Raw genomic sequence first — 21,836 nt, 5'->3', positions numbered from 1 at the left:
CTAAAATATGGGGTCCTTGGTTGTTTATTTGTAGATGTCTCATTACCCAACTAGGTAACCCCCAAAGATGCTTTTTCAGGAGGCAACTGGACTTTCCTGTTTTTTTCTTTGAAGACGTTTCACTTCTCATATAAATCCTTCCATTCCCTACTATCCTGTCAGAGCTGAAGAAGCTTCTTTAATGAGAAGCAAAATGTCTTCAAAGAAAAAACAAGAAAGTTCAGTTGCCTCCTGAAAAAGCACCTTTGGGACAATGACCTGGATGACTGAGCATCTCTAAAAGGTAAAGGTAAAGGTTCCCCTTGCACATATGTGCTAGTCGTTCCCGACTCTAGGGGGCGGTGCTCATCTCTGTTTCAAAGCCGAAGAGCCAGCGCTCTCCGAAGACGTCTCCATGGTCACGTGGCCGGCATGACTAAACACCAAAGGCGCACGGAACGCTGTTACCTTTCCACCGAAGGTGGTCCCTATTTTTCTATTTGCATTTTTACATGCTTTCGAACTGCTAGGTTGGCAGAAGCTGGGACAAGTAACGGGAGCTCACCCCATTACGGGGCACTAGGGATTCGAACCACTGAACTGCCAACCTTTCGATCGACAAGCTTCCCTTCCTTTCTAGCACTGATGATGTTACCTAGTTGAGTAATGAAACATCTGTAAGAAAACAACCAAGTTCTGAGAGCACCATACGACAACTTTGAGCTGCAAATATTCTCTTCTGTTGGTAAAAATGTTTGCTTTGGGGGTGAGAAGAGAATAATTATCTTGATTCATCTGATGGAAGAAATCCATCCAGGATCATTTAGAATCTACACTTAGTAGAGTACAAAGATATTTTCAGAAGTCCCTCCAGTCTTACCTCAGCGTTACATTTATTGGGGCTTTTGTGGTTATATATCTTGGAAATATTGCAAGAAGCAGTCCCTGTGCACATTGATTTTTTTACTGCTATTTACGATGCTTCTTGCATGTAGCTTTTTTTCCATTCTTGCCATGCTAAATCATTCCTATCAGAAGCCAGGGCACGTTCTGGAAAGCAATTAATGTCATCTTTTTCTTGTTCTGCATGTGATCTTACCTGTAGTGGCAACAGAGAATCAGCCCGGGATGAATGGCATAGATAGGGATTTTATAGTTCAATAATCAGGGCTGATAATTGTGTCACCACAGGGGAGGAAATGAAAGCTAAAAAAAAAAAAAGTGACTCCAGCTGTTAAATGCTAAACCAATCTTGGGGATCTTTAGACCAAAAGAAGTTAGGGATGAGCAGTATAAATCTTTATTTTAGGTGTGCCAAAATAGTGGTTTTAATAGCCACCAGTTTTTACGCAATTTGTTTATTTGAATTTATTAGTTTGGATTCATCAGCGGCCCGACTCCATTGGAGTCTGAGTAACTTGACTACAGTTTATGACGTTAACACACATGTACCTATGAATATCCCTACATCCCTGCGCATACATGTTTTTTATGTGCACAGTTTGCATGCACAGGTTCCCGTATGTATATGAGCCAGTGGTGAGATCTAAAATTTGTTACTACCGGTTCTGTGGGCGTGGCTTGGGGAGGTAATGTGACTGGGTGGGCGTGGCCAACTTTTTTTTTTTTTTTACTTTACTTTTAAAACCATTTTTTCTACAACCTCTTTGGCCGAAAAAAATATAAAGAATAAAAAAATGCTTTTAAAAGCCTCTGACGATCCCAACTGAGTTGCCTGATCGGCAGAGGCTTTTAAAAGAAAAAAAGCCTCTGCCGATCAGGCAACTCAGCTGGGATCATCAGAGGCTTTTAAAAGCATTTTTTCTACAACCTCTTCTACAACCTCCCAGCTGAGCCACACGATCATCAGAGGCTTTTTTTTTTACTTTTAAAAGCATTTTTTCGGCCGAAGTGTTGTAGAAAAAATGCTTTTAAAAATTAAAAAAAAAGCCTCTGATGATCGTGTGACTCAGCTGGGCGGGGGGGGGCAGGAATTTTTTTTCCGAACCACCCGCCTCCATCACTACCGGATCAGGCAATCCAGTCCGAACCGGTAACATTTCACCCCTGATATAAGCGGCATGCAAACATTTTTCCATAGCAAATTGCAATTTTATATGTAAAGATACTGTACATATGTTCGGGTGAATATACTATGTAGGAAATAAATAACTAAATTTAAGACAGATACAGGTAATCATCAATTTAACAACAGTTCGTTTAGTGTGAATTTACAACAGGATCACAAAAAGCGACTTATGACCATTTTTCACGCTTATGACTGTTGCGGCATCCCCATGGTTGCATTATCAAAATTTGAATGCTTGACAACTGGTTCATATTTATGACAGTTGCAGTGTCCTAGGGTCATGTGATCCCCTATTGGGACCTTTTGACGAGCAAAGCCAGTGGGGAAGCCAGATTCACTTAACAACCGTGTTACTAATTTAACAACCTTCCTATCTTTTCATAAGGGCCTAAAGATGTGGCTTTGCCAATCAGCTTGGAGCCCCAGTGGGGGAACAGCAAAATGGAGGCGGTTGATTGAGTAATAATAGATCTCACCCCTGTACATGCCCCCTCCCACTGCCCTCCCTATGTATCCTCAGTTTTAATCTCTGATTTTAACTTTTTTATGTTTTAACTGTATATGTAAAACTGTAAGCCGTCCAGAGTTAGCCTATGGTAAGATGGGCAGCCGTTACATTTTATAAACAAACAAGCAAACAAACAATTGCAGTGATTCATTTAATAACTGTGGCAAGAAAGATCATAAAATGAGGCAAAATTCACTTCATAAACGTCTCACTTAGCAACAGAAATTTGGAGCTCAATTGTGGTCGTAAATTGAGGACTACCTGTACATTTATGTGCACGTTTTGTACATGTTTAAAAGTGGGAACACAGCAGCACACATACACCACACCTGCCATTTTGGATTTTGCCTATTTTACTGAGGAGAGCAGAAATTATTCTACTTCTTAATGCCTGCCTAATGCATTTCGCCTAAATCACGAGGAGATTGTGTATTTTCCTTGGCTCTTCTCTTTTAGCCTAGATTAGATGTCTCTATTTTCTTATGTTCTCCAAGTAACTTTTTTTTTTTCATTTCAAAAATAGAACATGAAACACTGCAGTAATACTGTATTTTTTAAAAAAATAACGTGAAGCATATAAATAGACATTTTCACGTATATGTGTGAAATTAAGGGGGAAAATGCAGTGTGGATATATTATTTGGCCAACACAACTAATCCAATAGGAATGCATTATTTTATTGTCATTGCAACATGGCGTATGTTCTGTCCCCGTCTCACACACGCACACAAACAGACAGCCGGGGGTTAAATAAACTGGCAGACAACCAATTCTTCCGATAAGAAGCTTGGCAGCAACCCAGTAGCTGCTTGCCAAGAACTTTACTCAATAAACAAAATACATACAGTCAAGAATTGTCCAGTTCGTAAAATAAATCCAAGGCCAATAATGTTGTTTCCAAGGATGCAATGTGACTCGATAGTAGTTAGTTTTGTCCATCACAGAGTCTGAATGGCCACCTCACCCCCTTTTATACCCTGTGGGGTGTGATCCAGTGACTCAGCTTAATCTCTGGCACGCCTTTTCTTCTGTTGCGTGCGCTTATCTCTGCGACACTGCCGAGGATCCAGCCAAGACTCATTTCCCTCATCACTGTCCACCTGTGGCTGCGTGGACGTGCTTGGCCCCGGCCCTATCTCTTGCCCTTCGGCGGACACCGAAGGCATTGCCAGAGAGGAGGGTCCTGGAGAGGGAGGCCTTGCCAACTCCTCTCCTTCACTCTCGGAGTCCTCTCCTGCCGATGACACAGGCTCAGGTAACGGAGCCACAACAGCGTAAGAGGACAGTCCATATAATAAACCCAATTAAGTGAAGTCTCAAAGAATAGCACTGTGTTGCTATGCGCTGGTTGTCCTTAACAGAACAGAATAACAGAGTTGGAAGGGACCTTGAAGGTCTTCTAGTCCATCCCCCTTCTTAAGCAGGAAACTATATAGAGTGGTTCTCAACCTGTGGCCCACAGACCTCTGAGGTGGGCCACCATGTCATCACACGGGCCCCACGAAGTATGGAAGAAATGTGATGATTTAAGTCTTGAATTAAGTCTTGGGGGAGGGGGGGTCCGTGGCCCCAAAAGATATTTAAACAGGGTCCATGGTGAAGAAAAAGTTTGAAAACCACTGCTCTACACCGTTTCAGACCTACAGTTGTCCAATCCCTTCTTAAAAACCTCCAGTATTGGAGCACCCACAGCTTCTGGAGGCAAATCTTTCCACTGATTAATTCTTTTGTCAGGAAATTTTCTGCCTTGTTTGTTCTGGAACCAGGTAGATCAATTTTACCAGGTTTTGAAATGTGATTTGTTGGCTTTTTTTTAACTGCCTTTTTTGCTCTGGTTCCAAATAGCAGCACATTCATGTAACATGGGTTAAATTATTTAACTTACAAGTTAGGCGTGACCCATTTCATTTAAGGAAGATTTACTCCCAAGTTAAGAATCCTTGGATTGGATTCCTACTCCTTTTATTCAGGCCCCAGAGAAATGCCATTAATATATATATATTGGTCCAGACTGGTCTAGCAAGAGTAATCCTACCTCCATTCCAATAATGGACTTTGCTTGGTGAAATAAAGACCAGCAGAAAAACCACTGAACTTCAAAGTAGGTACTCAAGCTTTGGCTATAAATCCCCAAAGATGGATAACATCCTACTGAGTGCTTTAGTGGTTTCCTAGTCGGTGCCATTGTGAAATCATCCTGAAAATGCAGGTTAGCAGGGGAGCTGTGCTGCAGTAGCACAAGATTTGTAGCTTGGGGTTCACAAAGACAGACATAAAATACTCTTTCCGAAGCTTTAATATTTTAAAAGTTTTTTTTTTTTTTTTTTTTTTGGTGATAGCTATAAAATTCAACCTACAGGAGCCTGAGTTAAAAAAAGAAGAAGAAGAAGAAGAAATGTTTCCATTGATTCTCTGACTGGACTGCTCTTCATACCTTGAGAAGAGTACCGAATGGCAACTTGGTGCAAAGAATGAGTTGCTTAGCAAAAGCAACATCACAGTTTGGGCAAAATGAAGTAAATCTATGGATAAAGTCCCAGTTGCCAAACAGAACAGCTTTTGAGGATATAGAAGTAGGACCAGAAGTGGTATTCAGCCAGTTCGGACCGGTTTGCCCGAACCGATAGCGGAAATCACGGATGGGCCCTGCCCACCCGCCCCGGCTCTATGCCATCCTATTTAGGTACATGTTTGAGGCCAGGCGCATTCGTGGAAGGTTTACATGCCAGCAAAGCATATGCACGGAAGGCCGGGCGCATGCATGGATGCGCACGTGCTCACATTTGTGAACCGGTAGGGAAAGTAAGTGAATACCACCCCTGAGTAGATAAGAAGAGAGTAGTGTTGTGACTGAATGGTGAAGAGGCTCATCTCCCATTGGGAAGGTTGAGAGTTCAGTCCTAAGTAGCCGCAGATATTTCTTTCCTAGGACACAAAGAAAAAATATATGCTGTGAACTCCACATAGGTGTCAGGCAGGGCATCCGACCAGTAAACTCTCATCTCCATTCAGTCACCCCAACTCTACTCCAAATTAAGGGATGACAGGGTCGTAAAAAAGGGATTTTTTAGAAGTAGGACAGAAGTGAAGAGGGGACACATAATTACACTCTCTTAGCTCCGAAGCTTTCTAATTGCTCAAAAAAGGAAACTGATTCCATGTCGTCTTTTCTTCTGCATGCCTATCTGCATTCTTACTAATAACTTCAGAGATTCTAACTCTAAATTTTTCATCCCAACATCAACTTAGTGGCATCACTTAGAACGGATTGGCAAACAAAAATCACAAGGCGTGCACAAGCCTTTCTTATTTTGAAAAACTAATGGTGTGCATTTCTCTCAAAATGATCCTTTAAGGCAAAAATCAAGAAATGGGAGTCATTTGTTTTTTGTTAGTTGCGAAGTCATTGCGACCCCATGGACAACATTCCTCCAGGCCTTCCTGTTCTCTACCATCCCCTGGAGACCATTTAAGCTTACGCTGACTGCTTCATTGACTTCATCCAGCCACCTCATTCTCTGTCGTCCCTTTTTTCTTTTGCCCTCAATCGTTCCCAGCATTAGGCTCTTCTCCAGTGAGACCTTCCTTCTCATTAGGTGGCCAAAGTATTTGAGCTTCACCTTTAGGGTCTGGCCTTCTAAAGAGCAGTCAGGGTTGATCTCCTCTAGGACTGACCGGTTTGATCGTCTTGCAGTCCAAGGGACTCGCAGGAGTCTTCTCCAGCACCATAGTTCAGAGAACTCAATTTTTTGGCACCCAGCCTTCCTTATGGTCCAACTTTCACATTGTGCTTGGTTGCAGTCAGCAACAGAATCTTGAGAGCTGGTCAAAGGTCCTTTCTACTCCAACTTATACCTAACAAAATCAAGGCATAGTTATTTTGACTTTCTTTCCTACACTTCCTACTTTCTCAGGACTAAGATATCTTTTCCATAACAGCTCTACAACCTCCTGACCTTCCATCGCACATAGAAAGGTCTTCCTTACTCCTCTTTTTATTATCACAAAGGTCATGTCAAGCTTATGTCAACCACTTAGCATTGGAGGCTGAGTTGAGAAGATGGTCAAACCAAACCAATTGTGACTATGTCAAAAAAGCTAAGCAGGGACAGACTTGATTGGCATTTGAATGGGAGACAACCATGAAACCCATTACTGTAGAAGCCTCAAACTATGACAGTGTCAAATCATTTCTAGTTTTTCACAAAAACATAACACATTCAGGTGCGTGTAAGCAAAATGAATTCAGAGGTCCTTGGTGCTCCCTGAAGTTGGTTGTTTTCTTGCAGAGGTTTCATTACCCAAACTAGGTAACATCATCAGTGCTAATAGGCAGTGGGGTTTGCTCTCAGTTTATATCCTAATGGCTTGCCCTGTGATTGTTGGTGGGAGTAGTCTTTGGTTGGGCTGCTTACAGTGGTGGGATTCAGCCAGTTCACGCGCAGATGACAGTGCATGCACAGACAATGGCGTGTGCTCGAGCGAAGCAAGCGCGCACCCGCGGCGTGTGCACATCAGCGAACCGGTAGGAAAGGTAAGTACATTTCACCCCTGACCTAAACTATTAGGGGAGCTGTCTATGGAGATTGTCAGTCATCTAAGTCACGGGTGTGCAAAAGGCAACTTGACTTCCTTGGTTTTTTTCCTTCAAAACATTTGGCTTCTCATCCAAGAAGCTTCTTATATTAAGATATTTGGGACTAGCATTGTTGTTGTTGTTGTTGTTAGTTGCGAAGTTGTGTCAGACCCATCGCAACCCCATGGATAACATTCCTCCAGGCCTTCCTGTCCTCTACCATCCTCTGGAGTCCATTTAAGCTCACGCTGACTGCTTCAGTGACTCCATCCAACCACCTCGTTCTCTGTCGTCCCCTTCTTCTTTTGCTCTCAATCGTTCCCAGCATTAGGCTCTTCTCCAGTGAGTCCTTCCTTCTCATTGGGTGGCCAAAACATTTGAGTTTCCTCTTCAGGATCTGGCCTTCTAAAGAGCAGTCAGGGTTGATCTCCTCTAGGACTGACCGGTTTGATCGCCTTGCAGTCCAAGGGACTCACAGGAGTCTTCTCCAGCACCATAGTTCAAAGGCCTCAATTCTTTGGCACCCAGCCTTTCTTATGGTCCAGGGGCTAGCATGGAGTTTTGTAATTCACATAGGTTCTGGTTGCTATGAGTTCCAAGGGATTGGAGAAAGAAAAAACAAGAAAGTCCAGTTGCCTCCTGAAAAAACACCTTTGGGTTCCAAGGGATTCTACCATCATAGAGATGTTTGCCTGAACAACTGTTTTGCTCTGCGGCCATTGTACTTCAGATCTATGGACGTTCTGCCTCAACACAGCCTCTGAATTCTTCCAATCAAGGCCCACAGAAGTCTTGACAGCATTTTCCTTCACACACCGTCTCCATTTCTGCCTTCTGTCTGAAATGATGAAAAGATTGGCATTATCGGACACTTGGGAGGTGCCAGGACATGGTGATAGTTGTCTTGGAATGTTGTGTCACACAGAGCTGTCATATTAAATTATTAGCTTCTTCCTATATACCTCTTGGCCTCATAGGAACTCACTCGTGTCTCAAGTAGGAAACAACTGAAACATGGCAATGATTGATTACAAGGCTGCATCTCGACTTCACTGCTTGGTGTCAAGATTTTACCAAAGGTTAAAAGGTTGTAAAAACATGTGGTGCTCTGTTCCAAAATCTCAGCAGGGTTGTCTTCCCACAAAGCCAACGTATATTTGCTGCCTTTTTTTTTTTTTTCCTACCTAACTTGTCTCTCTGTCAGGCTCAGAGAGACTCGTTGAGAATTATTGCCTGACGTGACATAAAATTTAATTGTGTTCTGAAAACAAATATCCTGTGCATACAGATCTGTAGGCAGTGTTGATGTGATATCATGATACATGAAACGTGTCAGCATGATCAGCTGGATAACCAGAAATTTCTAAAGAGACTGTTTTAACTATTCATTGTTGGTTTTGGGAGCAAATACGTTATAACCCTGCTGCTTAATTCTCTGAGCTTATTTCAAAAACACATGGTGAAAATAAGAATTAACTCCGTAATGTTTATTCACTGTGGTTGATAATATTTGCAAGGGAGGAAGCAACCTTGATAATGAGGCTAAAATCTGTTTATTGATCGGTTATTAGATTTCTACACCCATTAAATGGTAGCGCCAAACTGATCTGATCTCAAAAAGCTAAACAGACTCGATTTTGTTTAGTGCTTGCGTGGAAGATACTAGAAAAGATATAGACTTATTGGCTAAATTGGGAAGTCCCCCCAAAAAAATATATGATACATTGGCAAATTACTTCCATAAACATGGAATTATCCAGGAACAGGAGTTTCATTCAAATACTTTACTTGATATTCCTATGTACCATGTTTCTCTGAAAATAAGACCCAACCAGAAAATAAGCTCTAGCATGATTTTTTCAGGATGCTCATAATATAAATCCTACCCCCAAAATAAGCCCCAGTTAAGATCATCAGGCAGACGGACACATTTAGTACCGTATTTCCCCCCCCCAAAAAAATAAGACCTAGCCGGAAAATAAGTTCTGATGCATCTTTTTGAGCCAAAATTATTATAAGACCCGGGCTTATTTTCAGAGAAACACAGTAGCTGTTCCTATGTGAATCTCCCCATTCCCATTTTATCTTCACAACACCAAATATGTCAAGTTGGCTGGAGTCACATTTGGCCTACATCCTTTATGGCATCAGTTACAATAATAGAATCTTTATATATATAAAAGCAAAATACCACTCATGCATCATCACAAAATCTCCAGAACCGTAAAGCCCACAAACTTGAAATTTGCCACGTATATTCCTCTTGGCTTCTAGGTGCTCACTAAAAAAGAATTTTTTGAAATGACCATCAGAGCATTAGTATTTCCTATATTACTATTAACATGCTCTGATGCTAAGGAGTTCTACTCCCCCTCCCCACCTGAAAAGAAATCTGTTCCAAATGTAAAACACAAGCAGAGGAGAGGAGTTTCAGTTTCAGTTTTACTTTCACAGTAGCAAGCAGCTTTATTAAAGAACAGTTGAGCAAAGCCATGCCCAGGCTCCTTCCTGTCTCCTTCTTCCTCACACAGCAAATACTGTTTCCCTTTCCAAACAGCCCTCTGATGCTAAGGAGTTCTACTCCCCCTCCCCACCTGAAAAGAAATCTGTTCCAAATGCAAAACACAAGCAGAGGAGAGGAGTTTCAGTTTAACTTTCACAGTAGCAAGCAGGGGATAGGATAGGGGAGGTTTCTGTGGGGCATGCCTGAGGGAGAGAAGGGGGATAGGATAGGATAGGATAGGATAGGATAGGATAGGATAGGATAGGATAGGATAGGATAGGATAGGCTTCTGTGAGGTAAGGCTGACAGAGAGAAGGGGAGAGGAGAGGCCGATCGTAACTACTCATTAATTTTCAAGCTGTAAGTGTCGATTTATCAAGCCCAATCACATAGTTTCATAGCGGAGCACGGGTATTCAGCTATAATATATATATACTTAACATTTAAAAAAACAATATTATCATGTTACTTTTATTTTGAAAACGAAATACATTGTTTTTAAATCAGAAGTATGATATTTAACTTTTCAACCCATATTTTAAAATGGTGAGTATTGTTAATTATTCAGTATTGTTGCACCAGAAAGTAGGAAGGCAACAGATTCTTTTTTTTTAATGAAAATAGTTGAAAAGAAAAATTTGATAATCAAGTCACAATCACCTGGGCTAAAATATTAACCATTATATCATACTGAAGTTGTGGCAGACTATTTGCCTTCTATGAAATTATTATGTTTTGAGGTAATCTTCATTTGGCGACTGCCTTATTTAGCAACTGTTCACAGTTGCCGCACTAATGAGAAAGCAATTTTATGAACAATCCTCACATTTATGACCTTTGCAGGTATCTATACAAGAAGTCCTTGACTTACATCCGCAATTGAACCCAAAATTTACATTGCTAAGCAAGATAGTTGTTAAATGAGTTTAGGCCCCATTGTATGACTTTTCTTGTCACAGATGTGAAGTGAATCACCGCACTTGTTAAGTTAGTAACACGGTTGTTAAGTGGCCTCCCACTTGACATTGCTTGTCAGAAGGTTTTAAAAGGTGATCACATGACCCAGGGATATTGCAACTGTCATAAATATGACTCAGTTGCAGTGGTGAAATCTGAACCGGTTTATTACCGGTTCGATGGCTGCACATATGCGCTGTGCGCCAAATATGCGCTGCACGCGCATGAACACTACACACCACACACCAAATGTGAGGTGCCCCCGCGCGCAATGCACACCAAAAGGAGGCATGGGGTAAGTAGAACAGCGTGCGGGGAGGTGATCAGCTGTGGCGCGCGATCTTTGAAGCCTTTTTTTTACCTTTTAAAAGTAGTTTTTTACAACCTATTCGGCCAAATAGGTTGTAAAAAAGTGCTTTTAAAAGTTAAAAAAAAAAAGGCTCTGACGATCGCACGCCACAGCTGTGATCATCGGAGCCTCTTTTTTTTTACTTTTTAAAAGCATTTTTACTACCGGTAGTAAAAAAAAAGCCTAAAAAGTTTTTTTAAAAAAAGTTCCGACGATGAGCTGAGCGACGCGCGATCTTCGGAACTTTTTAAAAAAAAAACTTTTTAAAGCATTTTTAACTACCGGTTCCAGAGAACCGGTAGTAAAAAAATGCTAAAATAGTTTTTTTAAAAAATTCCAACGATCGTGCATCGCTCAGCTCATTGTCGGAACTTTTTTTTTTTACATTTTTTACTACCGGATCGGTGAACCAGTGGACTTTTTTACTAGCGGTTTGGGCAAACCAGACCAAACTAGGAGCATTTCACCCCTGCTCAGTTGCCAAATGTCTGAATTTTTATCACATGACCATGATTGGGGATGCTACAATGGAAGTAAGTGTGAAAAACTGCCATAAACCAGCCGCCACTTTAGTTTTATTTTTCTTCAGAGACCTTTCTTCTAGCCATATCCATCTTCTTAGATTAGGCAGATAAGTTCCCAGTATTGTGTTGTTGTGTATTGTTGTTTTAACCATTCAGTCACGGCCTACTCTCGGCGACTTGGTAGGCAAGTGATCTCCATGCTACCTTTCCAAGCACAGCTTCTTTCAGTTGTTAGATATTCATCTCGGTATTGTTGTGGCTCCGTTGCCTGAGCCTGGGCTATCGACAGATGCAGACTCTGAGAATGAGGGAGAGGAGTTGGCAAGGCCTCCCTCTCCAGGACCCTCCTCTCTGGCAATGCCTCCGGAGGACACCAAAGGCCAAACGATAGGCTCAGAGCCAAGCACGTCCCCGCAGCCACAGGTAGACAGCGATGAAGAAGATAAGTGCTGGCTGGACCCGCGACAGAGGCGCAGGGAGAAGCGTGCACAACAGAGGGGAAGGTGTGCGAGAGATTACCTGAGTCACTGGACCATACCCCACAGGGTATAAATGTGGGTGTGGTGGCCGGTTCAGTTTGTGACGAGCAAAAACTGGAAATACTCCATGATCTCTGTGTTACTGGACTTTGCCTGCTTTATCGGACTGCATTTGGATTAATCCTTGTATTGTTGACACTCTGCCTGTTTTATCGGAATGCTGGCAGTCTAATCTTTGTTTTGTGTGAGTAAAGTCTGAATTGGCAGCTAGCCACTGAGTTGCTGCCAGCTTTATCTTCAAAGAGTTTTGTTGTGTGGCTTATTCACTCCGGGCCGTCTGTGGGGGTGCGTGTGGGGTACGGGGACAGAACAGGTATTAGTTTTGATGTTATCAAGCCCGTATTGGTGCCCCTTCTTCTTGTCCCATTAATCAAGTGGAATAAACTAATCAAGGAGAGGAGCAACCTAGAACTAAGGAGAAATTTCCTAACAGCGAGGACAATTAACCAGTGGAACGACTTGCCTTCAAAAGTTGTGGTTGCTCCATCACTGGATGCTTTTAAGAAGAAACTGGACAGCCATTTGTCTGGAATGATATTGCGTCTCCTGCTTAAGCAGGGGGTTGGACTAGAAGACCTCCAAGGTCCTTTCCAACTATGTTATTCCATTCTGTTCCGAGACCTTCACCTTTCCTGTTCATTCCTAGCATCGTTAACTTCTCCAATAATATTTGCATGCATGACACGGGCAAAGTAAATCAGACGTATCCCAGTACTGTTGTAATTTGCAATTCACCCAACCTTTTTTTCATTAATTTATTTATCTTCCATTCAATCTTCCATAGACTCTAGCTGTATTTTCAGGCACTTGCCCTTTTATTTAAATATTTATTGGTTCTTTTATTTAGATTCAGGTTCTGTTCTTTTAATCGCATTTTGATAGTGTATTTTTGTTGTTGTTGTATGTTTTCCTGCTATGGGATTTCCAGAACAGCTTAGATTTCAGGTTCAATTTATATTGATATGTGGAGTCAGCTAACATGACTTGGTCAGGAGGGAAGCAATCATTTTATAGCTTTTCTATGGTTTCAGCCTTTACTGCCTTTAGAGACTGTTCATGGCCTCAGCAGGGGTGGGATCCTACCGGTTTAACATCCGGTTTGCTGAGCGCGCACTTTGCATGCATGCACAATTTGCAGAAAATTGAACTGAGAGCAAGGAAAACAGCTGAGGAGCGTCAATCCACTCTGTCGCCCTGATCAGCTGGGCTTCAGAATCAGAAATATAGGTAAGTATAAAGCAGGGGCAGGTGAGCGGGCCCACTTGAAAGAAAGAGAGAACCGGTTGGCTCACAGCTGAAAATCGAAGCTAACGGTTCGCCTGAACCGGTCCGAACCAGTAGAATCCCACCACTGGTCCTCAAAGGAATCAATTTATAATTTTGTCTGGTCTGAAGATCATGTAAGTGAAAAGTTAATGGACATTAAGAACATCTGACTTCGAATGTGGATAAAGAGAGTCTTGTTTCTTACCTTCTCACTTGTACAACAGGAGGACTGTGTCCAGGCGCTAATGATCCTTGCACAGAAAAGCCTTGCCCAGGAGATATGCAGTGTGTAGGCTACGAAATCAACCAGAGACTCTTCATCTGTCAGTGTCCACCTGGAAAACTTGGAGAATGCTCAGGTACACAATTTGCTCTGCTGCTGCTGTATCTTCTTGGTCAGGTCCAGGGGTGGGCTGCTGGGGATTCGCAGGGGTTTGGGAGACCCTCTAGGTAAGATTCTGTGCAGTTCGAAGAACTCCCAAATTCCACACCTGGCTGGCCTTGCTCACCCTGCCCCGCCCCTCCCAGGAGTCCCCACGTGGTCCGTTTTGGATACAGGTAAGTGCAGGGCTCATGCGGAGGCTCGGGTAGGGTGAAAAATGGGCCTACTGGAAGTTCAGGAAGGCTGGAAATGGGCTTGTTTCCTGCTTCCGGAACCTGAGAGGCCATTTTCGCCTTCCCAGAGGTTTGAGGAAAGTAAAAAATGCCCCCCCCCTGCCGTGGTGTAGGAGGCCGAGTAGGCCACGCCCACGCAGCAGCCAGCCAGAGAACCCCTTGCTAAAATTCAGGTCTGTTCAGGTCTAAAAGTCCTGTCAGTCTTTTCATCTAAACCAAGGGTGCCAAACAGAAGGCTGGCAGGGTCCTCCTGGAAAATGTAGAGGCCGGCTCATATCACTTTGGTCCGGCCCGGCCTACCCAATGCAAAGCGGAAACATGACAGCAGTTTGGGGAGTGGCGTCAAACTGGCCACACCCACCCAGTCAGCCACAGTCAGTGGCATCAAGCTGGCCACACCTGCCCAGTTGGCCACGCCCCCCCAGCCTCCTCGAGGTCAACCACAGCCCTGATGCAGCCCTCAATGAAATTGAGTTTGACACCCTTGTTCTAAACCCTCTTGAATTCAACATGTCAGAAAGACTGTGGTGGAATGTAGTCTGGATTCCCAGGAGGGAGGGGCTGCATTCCAGAGAACCAAGAGACCGTGAAGTTTAGATAGTTTGGTTGGGAGAAAGAGAGTTAAGACAGCTCCTCCTTAGCAGTTGAGAGTATATATTTAATGATGTAAGTAGGGTTGTTGTTTTTTTTCGTTTGGGAAGATTTCTGTGGAGGAAACCACTCAGAAGTAACTCAAGGTGTCTTTCTTGGTTCTTGGGGCCTTACATCAGTCTTGCCAAACTAAAGCAGCTACTTGATGGCCTCCCTATTGGGAATCCAGGCTACATTCCACCATAATGACCCATTATTTTTCTAAAATGGGGTCTCCAAACTTGGCAGCTTTAAGACTTACGAACTTCAAATCCCAGAATTCCTCAGTCAATCAAAAAGGGTGTGGTCAAACATTGTTTTTGTTGTTATGATAAAAATAGCAAAAAAAAACAACACCCACCCTACCTAATATTTGATTTACAGTCTTGTTCATTCACTACCAACAGATTACTATTGTTTTATGCACAGCAATCATTCTTACTAAGAAAGAAGTGCATCGATCTTTAACAGCATAGAGCAGGGGTGTCAAAACTCAAGGCCCGTGGGCTGGATCTGGCCCGCGGGGTGCTTAGATCTGGCACGCGGGGCCGCCCTGGAAACAGTGAAGGACCGGCCCCCGGTGCCTCTGCCAGCAAAAACAGAGCTTGGGAGGACCACGCACGACCCTCGTGAGCTCCGTTTTCACTGGCAAAGGGTTGCAGGAGGTCGTTGCAGCCGGAAACGGAGCTTGGGAGCCTGTTTTCACCGGCAGCGTACTCGGGCTGCCACAGATGCCCTGACACGAGTGACATCAAACTGGCCACGCCCACTCTAGCCCCCCCCCCCCGCCGCCGCCGCCCCCGAGGTCAAACACAACCCTGATGTGGCTTTCAATGAAATCGAGTTTGATACTCCTGGCATGGGGTGTGCATACTACAGGGGCAGGTTTTTAAACTGTCAAAGTTGTGGTTTGTTTTTTGTTTGTTTTTTTTAGATTCTTCCTTATCTGCCTTGTTAACCAAGCATCTTCCTTAATTAACTTTCTTTTCCCCCTTGGTGTAAAGGATTGGATAATCTCCAATGTTTGGTTTCAGAAGGCACAAAATAGAACTCTGTAATCTGTTTTCTAAATGGTTATTTCAGGACACACTTCCCTGAGCTTTGCTGGGAACAGTTACATCAAATACCGGGTTTCTGAAAATAGCAAGAATGAAGAATTCAAATTGGGCCTCCGTCTGAGGACTCTGCAAAGCAACGGAATTATAATGTACACCAGAGCAAATCCCTGTATAATTCTGAAGGTAATTAAAATCAGTTTTATCTTTTCCCCCAGGTTGGGTTTCTTTCTTTTTTTCTTTTTTTTTCTGGATTATATGTTTCTCTCTCTTTAGGCTCAATTAGAAATGTTCTTGTTTCAGCAAGAAAAATCCAGCTTTTCCAGTTTTGAGAATGATAAAGAAAGAAACTACAGTTTTAGCTACCATAATGGACATGTCTTGTTTCTATGATGTACATTTTTTTTTTAATTAAAATGAACTCCAGGATGAGTAAAAGGGCAACAGCAAGACTGAGTAGCTTATTTTCTACCTCACTACGGTATCTGCTAAAGCCAAGGATGTAGAAGAATTCTTACAATAGATTTAGCTGCAGATAAGATTTAGGTTTTTCCTTCTAATGGACCTTGCGATCCAGTGAGTAACAGCAAAAATGAAGTTTGGCTTTTATTCTTCCCAAAGAAAAGTCCGTATCTTACATTTGGAGAAGTATGAGATGGCCAAATTTCTTCGCTTTTTCTTTCTTTTTGCAACCAAAATATCAACCAAAATAAATTGGAAGGCAGAAATTTACACAGGTTTATTTTTTTTAAAAAAAATAGCAAATTGCAGATCATGCAATACAGATAACGATTTGCATATGCAACCCAATAGCATCATATGTCCTAATTCACAAATGCCACCAATGTTAATGTAGTTGGTTTGTTTATGCCCGGGGTATAATGTTTGAAACCGCCATTGTGGCTTGGTGCAATGGGTCAATTGTACTAGTCTGGTTTGTATAACAAATTGTGATCAAACCTGTAATTAAAATTCCTGGTTTGGGTTAATTCAGAGTCAGTCTGTGCCGAAGTTGAATGTCTTATTGTTAATCCTGTCAGCTGTATGAGCCACAGTGGCGCAGTGGTTAGAGTGCAGTACTGCAGGCTACTTCTGCTGACTGCCGGCTGCCTGCAATTTGGCAGTTCGAATCTCACCAGGCTCAAAGGTTGACTCAGTCATCCGTCCTTCCGAGGTGGGTAAAATGAGGACTCAGATTGTTGGGGGGCAATAGGCTAGAAAAGAAGTATTGATATTTCCTGGCTGCTAAAGACTTTCCCCAATTAAGAGCTTTTCTTGAATGTGTTCTGAAAGGACCTGATTCAACACTCTTGAAGAACACTCTTCAAACCACAGGGTTCAGTACTACCTGGGGGAAGTGTTAATTTACTAACACATAAGGGGTCAAGTTCCTTCTGTTTATGGTTTGGTTCAATTTACACCTATTTGCTGAAGCCACAGGCGACAACAATAGCCACATTCAACCATAAGCAAAGCCAAAACTGTAACAGCACCTATTGTTAAAATGCAGAGCAGGCTCCTGATTCTCACTCCCTTTGCTCCAGACATTCTTCTTCCTTTAGCTCATTTCTAGAGAAAAGCCTTTGGAGCTATAAACCAAAAGAGTAATTTTCAGCAACCCCTTATTACGTGGGTCATTGCCTTTCCTGGCCTCTGCTCATTTATTCTAACTTTTACGATCAAGCTATGGCAATAGACTGAATTTCTCACTTGTAGAGCAGAGCATGGCCTGAGAATAATAAAAAAAGGACAGATTATGAATTTCTTCCAATGTGCTAAGTTTTGCTCCCTCCACAAGTAGTAGCACTTCTCCTTCTTCTTCTTCTTCTTCTTCTTCTTCTTCTTCTTCTTCTTCTTCTTCTTCTTCTTCCTCTTCTTCTTCCTCTTCCTCTTCCTCTTCCTCTTTCTTTACTTCCTCCTCCTCCTTTACTTCCTTCTCCTTCTTCTTTTTATTCCTCTTCCTCCTCCTCCTCCTTCACTTCCTCCTCCTCCTTCTTCTCCTTCTCCTCCTCCTCCTCCTCCTGTAATAAGTGTGGAAGAGGTAGTCCTCGCAGTTGAGCTCCAAATTTCGGTTGCCGAGCAAGACAGCTGTTAAGTGAATTTTGCCCAACATTTTACGACCTTCCTTGCCATCGTTGTTAAGTGAATCACTGCAATTCTTAAGTTAACAACCCGGTTGTTAAGCGAATCTGGTTTCCCCATTGACTTTGCTCATCAGAAGGTCGCAAAAGCAAATTGCATGACCCCCAGGACACAGCAAACTGTCATAAATGTGAAACCAGTTGCCAAGCTTCTGAATTTTGATCATGCAACCTTGGGGACACTGCAACAGTCGTAAGTGTGAAAAACAGTTATCGGTCACTTTTTCCAGTGTCATCGTAACTTTGAATGAACTGTTGCAATTTCAAAGAACTCTCTGTAATAAATATATTGGTCTGTATATACAGTATAAGTACCCTGTTTCCCCGAAAATAAGACATCCCCTGATAATAAGCCCAATCGGGCTTTTGAGTGCATGCGCTAAAATAAACCTCCCCCCGAAAATAAGCCCTCCCCAAAAATATTTAAATGCAAAGCTGGAAATCAGGTAAGATGGCAAGCGGAGCCCCATCTTGCTCCACGCGCCCCAAAATAATAAGACCTCCCCAAAAATAAGGCCAAGCGCTTATTTTGGGGTTCAAAAAATATAGGGCCTGGTGGCTCAGCAGACTGATAGCATTGTGATTAACACCAGCTGTCTGCAATTACTGTAAGTTCGAATCTCACCAGGCTCAAGGTTGACTCAGCCTTCCATCCTTTCTAAGATAGGTAAATTGAGGACCCAGTTTGTGAGGTCAATAACTGACTTTGTATAAATATACAAAAGTATGAAGGCTATTGCTTAACGCACTGTAAGCCGCCCTGAGTCTCCAGAGAAAGGTTTTTTGTAGCTCCAGCTCAGTAGAATCACATCTACTCGGTTCTGGGCTTTTTTCCTTTCTAACAGCTAGCAAGCTCTAACTGCTAGGTGGGAGACCTAAATAGATCTATTTCTAGCTCGTTTGCTTTTATCAGTAGGCCACACCCATATCTTATGTATCCTCCCTGTAAAGGTACAGTATCAATTTTCTTACTTCTTCGTAGGGTTTATGTGTGTTTTTCTTCTAGCCAGGTTTTCCCTACGTAACCAAGGTTTTTTCTAGCTCCAGCTCAGTAGAATCACATCTACTCGGTTCTGGGCTTTTTTCCTTTCTAACAGCTAGCAAGCTCTATGGCAGGGTCTTATTTTCGGGGAAACATGAGTATGTCTAGTCAGATAATAAATACATTTACATACACTCAGTAGAATTCAATTCAGATAACTTTGTAGTTGTCATCTGTTACACCAATCAAGACTTGCCTGAAACGTTCATTGCTGAAACAGCCCTTGGAAGTGATCCCAGTGTGGCGGGAGCTGTAGGAAGTAATATTTTAATAAATCTACCATTTTGGTCAAATGATCCTGAAATGTAATCCTTCTAACTGAACGTTCCCCTGGATGGGGTGGATGAGGCAGTCTTTTTGCATTCAGGAACTGTGACTGCAAGTCAAGGAGGGGAAGTCCCTGAAGGACCATTTGATGGTTTTATTACTAATGCTGATACGCAGATATGGTTGACATCCAAGGCACCTTTTGCTAGGCTAATATTCCAAAAATGATTTATTAGGGCCATTCGTCTCATTCCGCCTATTTGGTGAGGCAATGAAAGGGCACCAATTTGTGTATTAAAAGTTCCTTCCTTCCTGGCCCAATTTAATGACTGCCTGTGTAGGTGTGCGTAGGTGCATGTACCGTCTATATGAATTATTGATTCGTGGGGAATTATTAAATCATGGGGATTTAATTTATGGTTTGGATTTACTGCACGTGTCGTTCGGAGACCTTAGGCTAAAATCCAGGGAACTTGGTTCAAGGAGAAGCAAGTGCTCCTGGTTCCTGTAGTCTGCAATTTTTTCCTCTGGAAATCTGTTCCTACTCCCACACCATCCAAAGGGTGTTCATCCCAAATTGTATTGCTAAAAGTCTGTAGAGATTCTCAGTCATCCAGGTCATGGTTGTCCCAAAGGTTCTTTTTCAGGAGGCAACTGGACTTTCTGGTTTTTCTTTGAAGACGTTTCGCTTCTCATCCAAGAAGCTTCTTCAGCTTTGACAGGATAGTGGGCAATGGAAGGATTTATACTCCTTGCAGACAGCTGGTCATTTGCATTCTTTTTAGAGGGTCGTTGAAGCACTTGGAGCTTTATCTGTGTCTGTTGTGGCTCCGTTACCTGAGCCTGTGTCATCGACAGGAGAGGACTCCGAGAGTGAAGGAGAGGAGTTGGCAAGGCCTCCCTCTCCAGGCCCCTCCTCTTGGGCAATGCCTTCAGTGTCCGCCAAAGGGCAAGAGATAGGGCCGGGGCCAAGCACGTCCACGCAGCCACAGGTGGACAGTGATGAAAGTAATGACTCTTGGCTGGATCCATGCCAGCGTCGCAGAGATAAGCGCGCGCAACAGAAGAAAAGGCGTGCCCGAGATTAGGCTGAGTCACTGGACCACACCCCACAGGGTATAAAAGGGAGCGTGGTGGCCAGTCAAGCCTTGTGACGAGCAAAACTGAAAGCTTCCACGCCATTCTGCATTACCAGACTTTTGCTATAGACTTTGCTGGATTATATTTGGATTTAAGTTACTCTGTAATTATTGAACATTTTACTTAGATGTACCAGAAGCGGAGAGACATTATCTCTTCGTGAGTAATAAATTCTTGGCAGGCAGCCACTAGGTTGCTGCCAAGTTCCGTTATCATAAGGAAAAGGATTTTGTCGGCTGGTTTGGTTTTTAACTCTTGGACGTCTGTTGGTGTGTGTGCATGTGAGACGGGGACAGAACAGTGTCCTCAGAGTCCCAACTATGGGAGATGAGAGGTCCCTCAAGTTGCCAGGCCCTAGATCAGTGATGGCACACCTTTTCGGCACTGAGAGCCGAAAAGGGAGTGCCCGCGCATGGCACCAAGTGCCAAAAAGGGAGCACTTTGTGTTTGCACTTGTCAGGGCAGCGACCACGAAATGGAGCTGCCCAGGGGGCATGCGCGTGCCGGATAAGGTACTTCCGGCCAGCAAGTCTTCCAGTTACTGCTGCGCATGCGCACATGCTGATCAGCTTTGCTGGCAGGCATGCACACGCCGGAAAATGGAAGACCAGTTCTTCCGGTTTCCAGCACTGCTGCATACACAAAGGTCAGCTGATCGTCGCCTGCACATGTGCGCCAGAAACCCGGAAGAGGACCTGGCGATGCCGAGCGTGCCAAGCAACATGGCTCCGTGTGCCAGTTTGGGCACGCGTGCTATAGGTTCGCCAATAGTTCATAACAGATATCTTGAATTGCACCTGGAAGCATAATAGTAACCAAGTCCAGCCTTGCAGAGCAGAGATGTGACATGGATATACCAAGGCATGCCATCACGCCTGTATAGCTGCATTCTGGACCAGTTGAAACTTCCAAGCATTATGTAGAATAGGGGTGTCAAATCAATTTCATTGAGGGCCACATGTTTGACCTCAGGGGGGGCAAGGTGGGCGTGGCCAGGGTGGGCGTGGCCAGCTCGACGTCACTCGTATTGGGAGCACCTGTGGTGGCCCGAGCGCTGTGCCAATGAAAACGTTTCCAAGCTCCGTTTTCGGCTGTGACGGCCTCCTGCAACCCTCTGCCGCATGTGTCCCCCCCTACCCCCGAGCTCTGTTTTTGCTGGCAGAAGCACCACGGGCCAGTCGTTCGCTGTTTCCAGGGCGGGCCTGCGGGCCAGATCTAAGCACCCCGCAGGCCAGATCCGTCCCCCGGGCCTTGAGTTTGACACCCGTCATGTAGAATATCTTTTTTTTGTTGTTTTAATTTGATTTATATGCCGCCCTTCTCCGGAGACTCAGGGTGGCTTACAATGCGTTAAGCAATAGCCTTCATTCTTTTGTATATTTTTTTTACAAAGTCAGCTTATTGCCCCCACAAACTGGGTCCTCATTTCACCTACCTTAGAAAGGATGGAAGGCTGAGTCAACCTTGAGCCTTGGAGAGATTCGAACCAGCAGAAATTGCAGGCAGCTGTGTTAATAACAGGGTGCACTAAACCACTGTACTATCAAGGCTCTTGACCATTGGACAGTGCAATTGCTATAAAATGGAGAAATTTGGCCAATGCAAAATAGACGGATTATATGCTGCTTCCGTTGGAAATCCTACCATGGTTCCCA

At 43.4% G+C, this 21,836-nt stretch overlaps 1 protein-coding gene across 1 annotated transcript in view; it reads left to right on the top strand.

Annotated features, from left to right (window-relative positions):
- Window positions 1-21,836, top strand: part of FAT3 (FAT atypical cadherin 3) — a 466,547-nt gene that overhangs the window by 402,927 nt on the left and 41,784 nt on the right. Inside the window, exons 19-20 of the mRNA XM_070943674.1 lie at window positions 13,516-13,650; window positions 15,620-15,777. Of these exons, the coding sequence (XP_070799775.1) occupies window positions 13,516-13,650; window positions 15,620-15,777 (293 nt within the window). The remainder of the gene's footprint in view (window positions 1-13,515; window positions 13,651-15,619; window positions 15,778-21,836) is intronic.

The sequence above is a fragment of the Pituophis catenifer genome, unplaced genomic scaffold (genome assembly GCF_029215685.1).
Source record: "Pituophis catenifer annectens isolate HBS135680 unplaced genomic scaffold, rPitCat1.0.hap2 SCAF_4, whole genome shotgun sequence".
Taxonomy (NCBI): domain Eukaryota; kingdom Metazoa; phylum Chordata; class Lepidosauria; order Squamata; family Colubridae; genus Pituophis; species Pituophis catenifer.
Note: the sequence above shows the minus strand (reverse complement) of the source record. Positions and strands in the feature narration are given on the sequence as shown.